This window comes from Phocoena sinus, chromosome 18, assembly GCF_008692025.1.
Source record: "Phocoena sinus isolate mPhoSin1 chromosome 18, mPhoSin1.pri, whole genome shotgun sequence".
Taxonomy (NCBI): domain Eukaryota; kingdom Metazoa; phylum Chordata; class Mammalia; order Artiodactyla; family Phocoenidae; genus Phocoena; species Phocoena sinus.
Window position 1 is genome coordinate 5683663 of NC_045780.1, and position 14665 is coordinate 5698327.

The 14665-nt window shown below is 49.7% G+C and overlaps 1 protein-coding gene across 2 annotated transcripts in view; it reads right to left on the minus strand.

The window, feature by feature from the left end:
* FLT1 (fms related receptor tyrosine kinase 1) overlaps window positions 1–14665 on the minus strand; it is a 172753-nt gene that overhangs the window by 29908 nt on the left and 128180 nt on the right. For both annotated transcript variants that reach the window (XM_032610754.1, XM_032610753.1), the window contains 2 exons: window positions 10231–10337; window positions 4414–4546 (listed from right to left, as the gene is read on the minus strand). In XM_032610754.1, the coding sequence (XP_032466645.1) occupies window positions 4414–4546; window positions 10231–10337 (240 nt within the window). The remainder of the gene's footprint in view (window positions 1–4413; window positions 4547–10230; window positions 10338–14665) is intronic.

A 14665-nucleotide genomic window follows, 5' to 3' on the forward strand; every position in this document is an offset into this window, starting at 1 on the left:
GGAGGAAATTGAGAAGGGGGGTTACTGCTGTTACAATGATGCTCCAGAGCTACCAAAAAATAATTAAGTCGTTTCTCAGACCTCCTCGCCAGGCAAGGTATTCCCAGTATTTCCAACGGGTCTTTACATGACGATTATAAATCTTCATGGTTCCAAACATGGGCCTAGTAGTTTGTTTCAGCCACAGAGAGGTGGTTGCCAGATGCAGTGACAAAGTGAGGTCTCATTCACGGTACCCGGTACGTTATGTCGTAATGACTGTTAAACACTTTTTTTTTTTTTTTTCTCACCCTTGAATGAGACGAACTTCACTCAAAGGGGCAATGACCATGTCTGAATCTTCCCAGAACTTGGCCTGGTGCCTGGTGCACCTGGGTCCCCTGTGTATTAGTGCAGAATGAAGAGTCGTATCTGGGAATTTGTGAGACGCTGACAGCAAGTCTCATGCAGTCCTGGGTGGCCAGGGGGGCCCCTGTGAGTTGCACACCTGAACGGTGCACAGAGGTGAGGAGGGACCACCCCTACCCCCAGAACACCTCTGCCACCTTTTCTATCAGGGCTTCCTTCTGCTCCACCAGGAGCCAGGTTGCTGGGTACAACTTAGAGGAACTGTGCACTCAAGCATGATACGGCAGAAGAAAGGGTGAGCCTGAGAAGTCACCTTTTTTTTGGTTCTTCTGGCGGCAGGTGTGGGGGTGGGGGGTGTTGGAAAGCCAACAGAATGCCTCTGGTCAAAAGTCAGTCCTGGTAGGGGGAGTGTTACTTCCACACACAGCCTCCAGTTCCAGCCAAGTCCTCGTGCTGAGACTGTTCTGATAATGTGCCTCCAGTGAGCTGACCCTTCCCTCCCTCCTCCTTTCCTAGCTTCTTCATACGCCAGTCCCTTCCCCCAAAGGACACGATTTGTTGTGTTTTAAGATTCCTAGAAAATTGGTAACGAAGCTTTCCTGCTTCCTCACGCTCTTAGAAGCTCTGTACTTTTATGTGCAACTCCCGCCCACCACCCACCCGAGGTCACGTCCAGTGAGGAGGTGGAGAGAGCTCCGTCCCCAGTGACATCAGCGGCGTCTCCCCGCCTGGGTCTCACGGGGACACGCTCTGTGTTAGGAGGAGACACTGGTGAAACGACACGCTTCCCCTGGTCAAATGTGCACCTGTCGTGGCTGATCACGTCATCCTCCCAGAGCATGCTCCATGGACAGGGATAGAGTCTCTGCTCCCTTCTTCAGATAAAAGCATCCAAGAAATAGCAAAGTCGGGAGTTCTCGTTTAAATAAAGAGCCTCTGGTGAACCCCGAAATCACGTATGGAAGAAGGACTGGCAGATACCTCCTCCAGATTGTAAACATAGGCGCACTTTGGTTAGAGGCTTATCCCTTGCTTTTGTAGGGTAAAAGAACACCTTTTCTTCTGCACTGCCTTCTACCATCTAATATGAAGTGTCCTGAGTCTGAGACAGATGAAGAGCATCTCTGTGTTGGGACAGCTCTCCACAGGGTCCACAGACCCCTGTTCACTTGGGGCAGGCGACATCCTTTTCCTTTCCACAGCTTCAGCCCCCGTGCATTCCCTCCTTAGCCATCACACAAAACACTTTATTTTGACAAGCGTTTGGGGAGTTTGCTTTGACCAGTGAGAAGGCGCTCGTACTCACTAGACTTCCCTGTCTTTTCATTTATTCTCTTGGAAGCTGACTGCCGCCTCGAGCACGGCCTGAAGCTGTCACGGGCTCTTTAATCATCTGGCTGTACAGTTGCGATCCTTTGGCAGATCTGCAGTTCCAGGGTCAGGGGAGCCCCGTCACACCGGACTCCATCTTGCCTGATCCTTCTTTTCCCTTAAAATCCTCCTTGGTGTCACCTAAATGCCACTGACTTGGAAAAGTGCTAGGTCATGGTCATACCACGAGAGGATACTGGAATCTCCTCCGAGAGTGACTGGCCAGGGTCCCTGGGACGCGGTGGGGAGAGTGCAGGGGAGCCCGGGGCTGAGACCCTCTTGGGCATCCAGGGCTCACCTTACACTAGGCAGCACCATCCACTTGCCACACTCCACACTCCACGTGTGCTTTCCCATGTTAGGTAATCCTGACTTTACTTTCCAACGGGAAGATGCTGTCAGGCATTATCCCAACTTCTGGGATAAATGCACAGAAGTGGAATTCTCGCCCAGGTTGAGTGAGGCATCTCTAACAAAACAGGGTTTTTTTTCGTTCTGGGTTTCAGGAACTTCAATGGTAGCAACACCTTTGACCCAAACTCTCACTCTGTCTATCGGGTGCTATCAGTTCCGACTTCTGTCACCAGGGCTGCGAGTCGTAACCCAGAGTACACTCAGCTGAAATCAGAAGCCGTTTGGTCTGTGTATTTCTCTACATCTCTAACCCACTGTAACTGCCCATCAAGCCAGCTTTTCCTCTGCATCCATCCAGACATAATTTTGGTTACTTTCAGTTGCCAGACGTTACTTCAGATTACTTTCTGTCGTTTTTTTTTTTTTTTTTTTGCGGTACGCGGGCCTCTCCCTGTTGTGGCCTCTCCCGTTGCGGAGCACAGGCTCCGGACGCGCGGGCTCAGCGGCCACGGCTCACGGGCCCAGCCGCTCCGCGGCACGTGGGATCTTCCCAGACCGGGGCACGAACCCGCGTCCCCTGCATCGGCAGGCGGCCTCTCAACCACTGCGCCACTGGGGAAGCCCGTGTATTTGTTTTTTTAAGCCAAATAAATCTCCTCTGGCCCTTGCAGCCACTCTCTGCATTGAAAGGCAGAGTTAGCTGATTTGACCCACTTACCCTCATCGGTCAAAGACACTCACACGTACATTAGCCGAATCACAGCATCTGGCAGCTCCGGGAGGGAAAAGAACCAAAAGATCGTCAAGGAGACTCTTCTGAAATGGGATTCTCTAAACTCACAGAGCCCCGGGGGAATTCTGCTGGAAGGCTTAGCATTCTCCCTTAATGTGCTGTCAAGGATCACAATGGTACCAGGCCAAGGAATGAAGAAATGGGAGAGAAAGCTTGTGTTTCCTATACAGAAAGACGCATGTCTGCTGGTGACTAATAACTCTGGAAAGCAGTGTGGCCTGAGAATGGCTTACGGTTGTGGGAAAACTATCCCATGTTCCCTGCCAAGGTCACTGGCGGGGTGGGCTGGGCCAGCTGCCATGTAAGTTAGACTTGCAGAAGGAACTCATCTAGGGTGCCACCTGCCCTGAACGACTCTAAATTTAGTTGATTTTTTTTCCCGCCCCATCAGCAGCCATTGCTGGCTTTCGCCTGTCTCTCCGGCCTTTTACTGATTCCTAATTTCCTTCCCCAAGCCAAACAGCAGGCACTCTTGGGGCCAAGTCTTCTTTCTCATGCAGGGAGAAATGTAAGTGGAATCATTTCAAGGCCCAAGAGAACAACCAGAAAAGCCATTTCTCCCTCTCTGTCCCTCACACCCCTACCCCACTATAGTCTGCATGTGGAGGAGCGGGGGGGCGTGCGAGTGAATTGGAACAACGGGCTCTTCGGGCAACAAGCTCCACTGGCTCATGATCTCTTTTCTTAGTTCCGAATATTAATGATTTCTGGCACACACAGGGGAGAGTGGAAAACTTTCAGAAGCCACCATCAGATGTCTGGGCAAGAGTATCTGAGGCTCCTGTTGTTTTGTAGCACCGTGGGCTGGAGGTTAAGTTGCATTGTGCCGTCTGAGCTGGAGGAGATCGGGGGTAAGCTGGAGAAGAAAGCACGTTGGCCCGGTGTTAGAGCGTCCCCGTTACCTAGGAAGCAGCAATCCTCCCTCTTCATAAATGACACGTCAGTGACACCCGTGTGGACATTTCAAACACCCGGGGAAATTCAAAGCATGTAATTTATAGGTTCAAAGCATGTAATTTATAGGTTCGTGCCCAGGGGCCTTTGATCCTCAGCCTTGCAGAGCACCAGCCCTTTCACCATATGTTTGGTTTTACTGCATCTCCTCATCCTGAATTGTGTTCTACGTCACCAGTTTCTCATCCACAAAAATTTCATTAGTTAAGAGTGTCTGTACTTGTAAGACTCTGCTGGAACTAAGCTCTCCCCTTCTCCTCCACTTAACGGCTTTTACAGCTGTGTCCTTGTCCCTTCGAGGGGACAGACTCAAACGCCTTTGCATCCCCAGCACCTAGACAAGCATCTGCTGCTCGGCGAAGGTGCTTAAAAATCGTTGAAAGAATTAACAGGTGCTGCCTTGTCCCCCGGACCTTCTGTCTTAGGATTCTAGAGACTTCTTTATCTCTGTGTCCATCTCCCTTGCTGGTTTGTGAGCAGCTGGAGGGTAGAATCCCGAGTCTAGTCGACTTCTGCGTCCCTCAAAGCGCAGTGCTTTGCAAGTAGTAGGTGCTCGGTTATGGGTTTAGGAATCTGTGGAACAAATACGTTACCCAGTTTAAGTCTCTCCCGGGCAAACTCCCACTTGCTGGCATCGTAAGGGAGCCGTTCGCACTGCTCATCCAGGGGAACTTCATCTGGGTCCACGATAATCGATAGGTAGTCAGTTTTCATCTCGGAAGAAGACTGAGAAATAGATCTCAAAGTCACCAAGAAGGAAACAACTTTAAAATCCCAGATATTCAAGAGACCACACTTGGCAACATCGCCTGCTATTTTGGTTCGTAGGGTTGAAACCACGTGGTGGGGAACGGGAAGGACCCTCTGCGTACACACAGACGCGTCACACGTGAGCGTGCAATTTTCATCAAGCAACCCCTTACTATTCCCACAATGCATTTCTGCGGCACCCGCTCCACCGTCCTGTCTCAGACCAAATGCGCTCAGGTCCTGCTGTGATCCCATTGCTTGTTCTTAAACAAGCAATAGTCCTCTGAAAAAAATGCAAGGCATTTTAATAAAATCATTCCAAACTGTGACTAAAAATAACTTTCCATGACCATTCTCCACATGCAGGAGTACACACGACAGATGAGTCAACAGCGGGCTCCATGACTGTGGCTTTTCTACATTTGCAAGAGAGGCCAGAGGTGGCAAAGTAAACCCAGGATCCCTGGGATGGTCGAGAGGCACATTTCACGTGAAGTGTTTAAATATACTCAGAAGGCCTGGCCCCTTAGTTTCTGCAGCAACCTGAGAAGACTGTAGTGAGATTAGTACAAGATTTTCCTGGAGGAGTTTAAGAAAAAAAAAGGGTTCTGAGCTCAGCACTTAATGAACACTGAAAAGTCAGCACTTCTGACATAAAGGAATCCACCAACGAGTAGGCTACACAAGTTTCCTGGTGACCAAAACGTTGTGAGTCCCTGTCCAGATGTATTGGATTCATCCAAGCTGTTCCGTTTGCATTTGAGTTACTTATATTAAAATTCGTGTAAAATGCAAGCTTATTCAATATGTTGCAAGTTTATATTTACCATACATTACTGTGACTCAGACGCAGGGAAAAGAGAAAAATAAAAAAAAAGGAAAAATGTACAAAAAGGAACAAAAAAGATTTAGCCTCAATAAGAAATAGAAGTTGATTATTTCAAAGGCCAAGGGGTGAGACTTACACACGGTCACACTCCAGGTTCTTTTGGCCACTGGTCAAATAAATAAGGTGGCCTCTGCCTTCTAGTGCTTGTTTTATCTTGGTAATGCAAATTAAGCCCAGAAAACACCCTTTATTTCAGATCCTACGTAACTGGTTCTACATTTAGTGTCTTAGGTTCACATTAATGGGTGATGCCCCGTTACTATTAATTCATTGTAGAATTGACGGCATTTCTGTGGGCAGGACAGACGGGAGGTATGTTTGCCTATATATGCTAGGTTTTGATAACTCTTGCCTAGAAGTTATGTACACTTCATTTAAATGAGTTTCAGGCCCTTCCTTTCAGTGCACTTCCCTAAACAGGATCAGAGTTCAGTAGAGAAGATGAAGCTCTCCATCCACCCAATTTCACACCGGCCCGCATTCTTCGGCCCTGACTCACCCCGTTCTGGGCTGTCACAGCTCACCTCATCCATCACTTGCAATCTGTCTCTTTCTCACAAAAATTATCACTAAAATGTGTGACAGATAGCTCAAGGCAGGAAGATTTGCCTGCCACGAAGAGTGGAAAATGGAGAAAGATAGGGGGCACGTTTGTCACGAATTACGATTGCCAGTGGTGTTAGACGGGAGGGCCCCAGCCTGTCAGACGCTCGTGCGAGGCTCTGCGGCTAGAGAGGAATGTAAGTTCCTACGCTAGGGCGCTGGGTGTTCATTAGCGCTCACTGCTGGAAGAGGTTTCAGGACTCAAGCTTTCAGTGTCTGCTGTAGCCACGGCCATGAGAAACGGTCTCCAGTCTTCCAAGAGCGCAGGAAGAGCTGGGGCCCAGCCGGGGACAGCCTGGGTCCTGCAGGAAGTGAGGGAAGGTGGGCAGGGGTGATGGAGGCAAGGCAGCAGGCCATGAAGGCGGTCTTCCCACATGGCACCTGTGGAATCTGCGCTTCACCTCAATAAGGCGGATGAGAGGAAACGCCCAACAAGCCTTCAGGAAGGGCTTTGAGACGAGTATGAAAGTAGAATCTGGGTTGACAAATATTTATTCCTTCAGTTGACGTTAACACCGAGCAGCCTCTAGGTGCTTGGCATGGAAATTGCACCGCCAGGCGCTTCAGAGTCCAGGCTCGGAATCTGACAGCCTGGATTGGAATCGGACCAGCATATAACCTTGGGGAAGGTGCTTAACCTTTTTAAGGCTAGTTTTCTTGTCTCTAAAATAGTGATGATAATGGTACTTATCTCATAGGGTTGCTGTGAATATCAAAGGAAATAGTCCACGTAAAGCAAGTACGGCCTGGAGCATAGGAAGTATGAATAAATGTTAGCTTTAGTTGTAACACTGGCCTATGCAGGGTGAGGATAAAAAGAGAAAATACAGGGCTTCCCTGGTGGCGCAGTGGTTAAGAATCCGCCTGCCGATGCAGGGGACATGGGTTCGAGCCCTGGTCCGGGAGGATCCCACGTGCCGCGGAGCAACTAAGCCCGCGCGTCACAACTACTGAGCCCGTGTGCCACAACTACTGAAGCCCGTACACCTGGAGCCTGTGCTCCGCAACAAGAGAAGCCACCGCAATGAGAAGTACGCACATCGCAACGAAGACCCAACGCAGCCAAAAATTTATAAAAAAAAAAACAAAACGGGAGAAAATCCAGCCCTTATCAGTGAGGATTTACTCTGAGGTTGGAGGAATCGTCTGGAAATAATTCCTGACACCTTGCTCCCCCTCACCTCCTACAACCAATTACTTCTCGAATTCTATAGGTATCCGGTTACTGATACGATACTTTCTTGCTCTCATCCTTTTTTTTTTTTTTTGCGGTACGTGGGTCTCTCACTGTTGTGGCCTCTCCCGTTGCGGAGCACAGGCTCCAGACGCGCAGGCTTAGCGGCCATGGCTCACGGGCCCAGCCGCTCTGCGGCATGTGGGATCTTCCCGGACCCGGGCACGAACCCGTGTCCCCTGCATCGGCAGGCAGACTCTCAACCACTGAGCCACCAGGGAAGCCCTCTCATCCTTTTATTGACATTAAAATTTCCTAAATTTTTAGAAATACAAAGGACCTCTTCAATTTAGTCCCAGTTTGCCTTTCCAGTTTTATTTCCACTAGGTTCCTCTAGGCAAGGTAACCAGACTCCTTCCCTAACCTGGGGAGTTAGGCAGGAGTTCAGGTGGGATGTGTCTTTCTGCTGCTTTTCTTCCAGCCACAGCCTTCAAAGTCTGTCTCTAAGCTGGGCTTTCTCTGAAGTTTTTCTCCCCCTCTCGTCCTTTGAACTCTGTAGTCTTTGTACCTCCCTTACAGATTTGGCAAGTTTTGCTTTTGTTAGCTCTGTTTCCCTATATGATGTACCTCCCCTTTCAAAACCCCATTGTTTAACTTTCCTTTCCTTCGAAAGCAGTGGCCTTCATTGTCACGTCTCAAAGCCAATCACTCCATACAACAAAAGCCTGATGTTACTTACTCACCGTGGAGGAGGGCTGCCATCCCACATACCAACACTGTAAAGTATACCTTCCTGGTTCTGAATAGCAAGTCTAAGGTCAAACAACCTGGGTCAAAACTCAGCTCTGATTCTAACTAGCTTAGTGACTTTGGGCAAGTTACTTTACCTTTCCAAGCCTCAGTTTCCCTCTCTATAAAATGGGAATAATAATATATTTACACCTTTGTGTTTTTTAAAGGAATTAACTGAGATACAACATAACGAACGTCCCACAAGGTGCCACAAAGACCTGGCACGTTAATAAGGGCTAATAGGGACTTCCCTGGTGGTCCAGTGTTTGGGACTCCACACTTCCACTGAGGGGGGCACGGGTTCAATCCCTGGTCGGGGAACTAGGATCCCACATGCCCTATGGTGCAGCCAAAAAAAAAAAAAAAGCTTTCTAATAAGGGCTAAGACATCTCTAGAAATTGAGGAAGCCTCCTTGATACCTTTCAAGTCCTGTTGATTTTATCTCCCAAATATCTCTTGACTAATCATTTAGACTAAGCGACCATCATTTCTTTTTTTTTTTTGTTAAATTATTTATTTATTTTTGGCTGCGTTGGGTCTTTGTTCCTGCGGGCGTGCTTTCTCTAGTTGCGGCGAGCTGCGGCTACTCTTTGTTGAGGTGTGCGTGCTTCTCATCGTGGTGGCTTCTCTTGTTGCAGAGCATGGGCTCTAGGCACGCGGGCTTCCATAGTTGTGGCACGTGGGCTCAGCAGTTGTGGCATGTGGGCTTCAGTAGTTGTGGCTCACGGGCTTAGCTGCTCCGTGGCACGTGGGATCTTCCCGGACCAGGGCTAGAACCCATGTCCCCTGCCTTGGCAGGTGGATTCTTAACCACTGCGCCACCAGGGAAGTCCCTCTCTCTCTTTCTCTCTTTTTTTTTTTAATATTTATTTGGTTGCACTGGGTCCTTAGTTCAGCTCGTGGGCTCCTTAGTTGCAGCACGTGGGATCTAATTCCCTGACCAGGTTTCGAACCTGGACCCCCTGCATCGGGAGTGTGGAAGTCTTAACCACTGTGCCACCAGGGAAGTCCCGTGACCATCATTTCCGAGTTGGACTACCAAGGTCTTCTGCTAGGTTCTTCTCTATTCACTCTTGCCCACTCTGGTCCTTTCTCCTCATACAGCTGAAATCATCTTTCCAGACACAGATCTCTCATCCTTACAATCACCCACCTTTGCTTATCCTCACCCCTTCAAGGCTTCCTCTCACTTCTAAAACACAGAGGGAGTTTCTTCCCGCAGCTTACAGGGCCCTGCCTGGGCAGCCACTGCAGCCTCTCCTCTCCTTTCCTGCGCCCCCTTGTCTCTCATCCCCACCTCTTCCCCGGGTCAGTCTCTCCTCTTCACTGGGTCCCCTCTGCTTGCTCCAGCCCCAGACGTGTGCTGTCTCTCTGACTGCAGACTTCCCCTCCCTTATGTGTTGTTTAGTCGGCTTTGTAGCATTTGCTCTGCACTGTTGTCAGAGGTCCCTACACAGGGTCTGGCACTCTGCCCCGAGCAGGCACACGGGAAATATCTGGGCCATGAATGAATGAGTAAGGGTTGGCTCTTTCCCCCACTAAACTTCCGAGAAGCAAACTGTGCTACAGGCCTAATGATAGGAATCTGATGTCCTGAATTCCAACCTGAGCCTCACACTCTAAAGCACTTAATTTTATCACGGGGCTCAAAGAGTATGGAACAGCAGAGCTGAGACAGAGGTGGGCCTTTATTTTGCTTTTTCCCTTTTGGTTCTTGGCAGAGAGTGGGGTTAAGAACATGAACGCTTCCCAGGTCTCATGTTGAATTTAATTGAAAGACTTTATATCAAAAATGTCCCTTCTGTGTCTGGGAAATAGTCATCTGTTCATTGCTCTAGCTTTTGTTCTGAACACCCCACGTTAGGGTTGAGATACTTTTTTTTTTTTTTGGCCGTCCGGCACACAGGATCTTAGTGCCCCGACCAGGGATCGAACCCGCGCCCGCTACAGTGAAAGTGCGGAGTCTTAACCGCTGGACCACCGGGAAATCCCAAGAGACGTTTTCATGCTGCATTTGCCGTGTTCACCAGGTCAGAGGGAGGAAGAGGGTCTGCCATCTGTTCAGGGCCTGCTCTGGACATCAGGCAGGCATTCTGGGGTCTGGGGGGACCGTGCATGATGTCACTACACCAACGGCGCTGCTAGGCATTTGGGCCGATTATGCAAGAAGAAGCATAGCATTTCATCTGAAATGGTCTTACCCTTTTCAGTTTTCGGATAAAGAGAGTTAACAGGAGCCAGAAGAGGGTCGCGGCCACACAGGTACACGTCAGAGTGATCAGCTCCAGATTAGACCTGTCTGGGGTTCCTGGAGAGAGAAAAACACCAAGAGGGCGTTAAAGAGCAACTCGCAAACTCCGGGTCTGTGATTTGACAGAAGAAGGTCGGTGACCTGGAATGCTTCATCAGAGTGCAGTCGGCTGACTGGAGCAGGAATCCGCTTCCAGGACAGAGCCTCTTACCTTCTCGATCCGGCAGGGTCTGTGCTATTATCATCATAAACTTACGTGGAAACGAAAAGACTTTCCAGAAATTTTGCTGTCGCGTTTGCAAACAGTCTCAGAAATAGAAGAGAAATTAACAATGGGAAAAAACATTAAGGCAGGAACGAAACCTCATTACGGCGCTAAATCTGGACTATATGAGATCTCCCTAATGGGTTTTAGAGGAAATTCTAAAGAAAAAGAAAAAAAAAAAAAAAGACATAAGAAGTCTCCCTGGGGACTCACAAAATTCTTCAAAGTGGGTTTTCAAAATAAAAATACAACCCCAGGACTGTCACAATTGCCTGCTCACTCCTTTTGGAGCGGCCAGGCCAGCGCTTTGCAGTCCCGCTGTTCACATCTGGGGCTTCTCAACAGGCGGCCTGCAGGGCGGAGCTCAGCAGAGGTACCAGCTAGAGCCAGTTCTTCCCGATCACCTTATTTCCCAGAATGACACAGATCCAAAGCCGAGCACTGTTTCTCCATGACCAAAAAGAAAAGACCCAACGTAACCAAGAGAAGCTTCCAGAGAGGACGGTCTCTGGGATTTGTAAAGGAATGCTCCAGTGGGCCAGAACTGTGGTTCCCTGCTTCCTGATTCCAGTGGACACTTTCCCAGGAACTCTAAAGTGATGTTCCTTTCTTTGAACTTCATTAAAAGGAGACAGAGTCTTAGTATTAAGTTAGGCCAAGATCAAGTGAAACGTATTCCTTTCAGAAATGGTGAGGGACTTCCCTGGCAGTCCAGTGGTTAGGACTCCACGCTTCCACAGCACGGGGCGGGGATTCGATCCCTGGTCGGGGAACTAAGATCCTGCATGCCGCGCCGCCCGGCCAAAAGAAGAGAAAAGAAAAAGAACTGGTGATGTGGATGATGATACTTTTTATTGAGCGCTTCTTATGTGCGAAGTCCTCACACATGCCCGATGAATAGGGGCAAGGATACCCCCATTTCATGGATGACAGTTTTATCTGGTGGGCTCTTTGTTTTAACTCAACGAAGACGTGTTGAGTCCCGCCCCAGGCAAGGAGATGGGAAGGTGAATAAGGGAAAGCTGCTGTCACTCCCCAGGAGCTCACTCACAACCTAACCAGGAGGCTTAAGGCAAATACAAAGAAACTAGGTACAAAGAGTTTGGAGATGAGGGACACTAACGCCTTTTGGGAGAGGTGACATGTGAAATGGATTTTGACCTACAGGGATGGAGGCAGGGGAGGGCATTATAGGCAGAGGGAAGGGTATGGGTGAAGGCCCAGAATTGGGAAACAATAGGGCACTGACGGAGTATATAATGCAGGATGCGGGACGGGACCAGACCACAGGGAACTGTGAGGATCCCTGTGGTTTCAGCTCAGTGCTGTGGACAGCTGCAGCCCGTGAAGGTTCTCTGCCCTCAACAGTAGCAAATACACAAGCTAAAACCGAGGCCGCTTCCCTCTTCCCTCACATACCTACACTTCCTGTGGCCATTATCCTCACCACGGCTAGAGGGGAATCTGGCTTTTTCTCTCTTTTCAGCCCATCCCCAGGTCCTGCTTATTCTGCTTCCACGGCTCATGAAATTGTCACGCCCTGTCCTACCGCGTGATCACCACCTAAGTCCCCCTGAATGACCGCATCAGCTTCCTAACCAGCCTTGAGTCCCCAGTGTCTCCTCCGCTCCAGCCCGTGTCATCTTGCCAAATCATGGATTCCATCCTGGGACTCCTTAAGTTCCACCGTTGCTGCCCACCCTCAGCCCCGCCAGGATAGAAAGCCCAAGCCCTCAGGTCCTTTCTGCCCAGCCTTGCCTGTTTCCTCAGCCTCATCTCCTGCTGCCCTCCCGCATGCTCTACATCAAAATACTTGTAGTTTCGTAAACAGACCAGCCCTTCTGCACCTCTGTGCTTTGGCCTTCGCCCTTTCTCTACCAGGATGTAGGCTTCCCAGGGCTGAGGTCACACCTTACTCATCTTTCTATCCCCACTCACCGAACTGGGTGAAAAAGCGGATAAATCATACTCTGCTTTGTCTCCAGAGAGTTTCACGAAGCTTTCAATGGGTTCCGGGCCAAATTCCCTTTCACATATATTCATCGGATAAATACACGGAACATCACCCGTGTCCCAGGCTCTGCTCTGAGTGCTGGTGTACGGTGGTAAGTGAAAGGGCACGGAATGGAGCTCACAGTCTGGTGTTCAGGTATGAACTGACGGGTGTGTTCAAAGCGCTGCGTGAAGCAGTGGAACGGAGGTCCTCTCGTTCGCTGCTGCATCTCTGGTGTGGAGACGAGTGCCTAGCACGTAGCAGGTAGGCATCCTGAAAGTGCTGGGTGAGTGAGTGAGTGAATGAATTGGGATTCATTCGCTGCTGTGGCATCTTGCCGTCACTTTTCCCCTGAATCTCCTGAGACTGAGAAGTTTCAATGACCACCTTTTCTCTCAGTACGTCCTCTTGATGGGAAAACCGTAAGCGCAAGTTTGTGAGTTTGGATTTCCTCCCCCGCAGTAAGAGGTTTAACGTTGCCTTGCTCTATTCACACAGGCACGCACGCGCGCACTTCTTTGCTTATGCGGTAAATGCGTTTTGTGGAACCGAAAAACTGATTGGGACCTACTCCAGGGCACAGTGGCCTGGGGCTCCTGGAGATGCTGAGAGCATCTTAAGACACGGCTCTGTCTGCATAAAGCCTCCGCAGGGGCCTCCTGCACGGAATGCCCCGGGAGAGACCCCCTCTCGTGGGAACTTTCCTGCTGCATTCCCCGGGGCCGGAAGTTGACCCCCCGAAGTAATTCCACGGTCCTTACTCTGGCAGAATTCCCTGCAGTGGGAGCAAATGTGTTTGTGTGCACTTCGGCATTTAAGGAATCATCTCATTAAAAACATCTTCGAGATGAACGTTAATTAGAAGGGAAAGGTCTATTTCATGTTCTATTACGGTTGACTGAGAACTAAACTCATTCTGTAGGAGGTAGTATCTAGGCTCTACCTCTATCTTGTCTGATAACTTGATCTCCATCTTTATTTGGAAAGTGACTATTAGGATAGTCTGCTGTAGATTAATTTAAATCAGCAGCGTCTCTTACCATCCAGCTCTTGGATGTGTTTTCAGAGGTCAGACATCTACACGCTGGCCGGACTACACCCAACCTCACCTCGCTGGTGTCAGCTGATGAACTCGGTGCGTGAGATAGCCCAGCTGCAGATGGCCCGCGAAGGAGGCCAGTGGAACGTGGGTGGGATTTGACCATACTAGGAGTTAGCACTGGATCTCAGGGACGTCCCTCCCGTCTGATGTGTGTGAGAGACCAGCACCAGGACATGGTACCAGGGTATCTTTATACGGGACAAGATGGTGGCTGTCTCGAAAAGGTCAGGTATTTGTGCCTCTTATTTCAGGTTGCTGACCTGGCTGCCCAGAACGTTGCATGTCAGTTACCCTCCCAGGCTTCGTCCCATCCCTGCTGGGATAGGAAGGGCAGGTGCCAGACAGAGGAAGGGCTGATTTCTGAAGATGGTAATCCTCGTCTACAGTCTGTACAGCTGGGCGGTGTCTTGCCGTCCTGCCCTGGGCCTTTCTGCTAGTGATGGCAGCTCTGTCTGTGTGGGGCCAGGCTGTGTGATGTGGCAGCATCACACCAGCCCTGACATGCGGCTCTGAGTGGTACCAGACTACGTGAGTCAACAGGCAACAGAATCAGGCAACTCAGCTCGTGCAGTATAACTGTGGTGCCTCCCAAGAAGTTGGGGAAACTCCCCAAGCAGAAGACCAGGGCCCCTGGCCCCAGGGCCTTCCTTAACTGCAGAAAAGGAAGTCTTTATGTGACCCTACAAGCAGCTATGTCTGAGGCCAAGGACTCTGTGCCCCACCTTCCTCATCCCTAAGATGTGTGATAAGAGCACCCCACCTTACGGGGAGATGGTTAAAGCCAGTGTGAGCTGTTACTTTGAAGGCCTCCCCCCAACACCGCCTTTTCCTTTTTTTCCCCTTTTTATTACTTTCTGGACTTCAGGTGCAAGATCCTTTTCTTCATCCAAACACATCTCATATAACACAATTTGTCTTTTCTTTCTAAAACGAATCAGACTTTGACCCAAGTACTGATCATTTTCTAGGAACAACTGCGTTACTTTCCCTGAGAAATTGGCCTGACGCTGCAGCCTGGCTTAGGA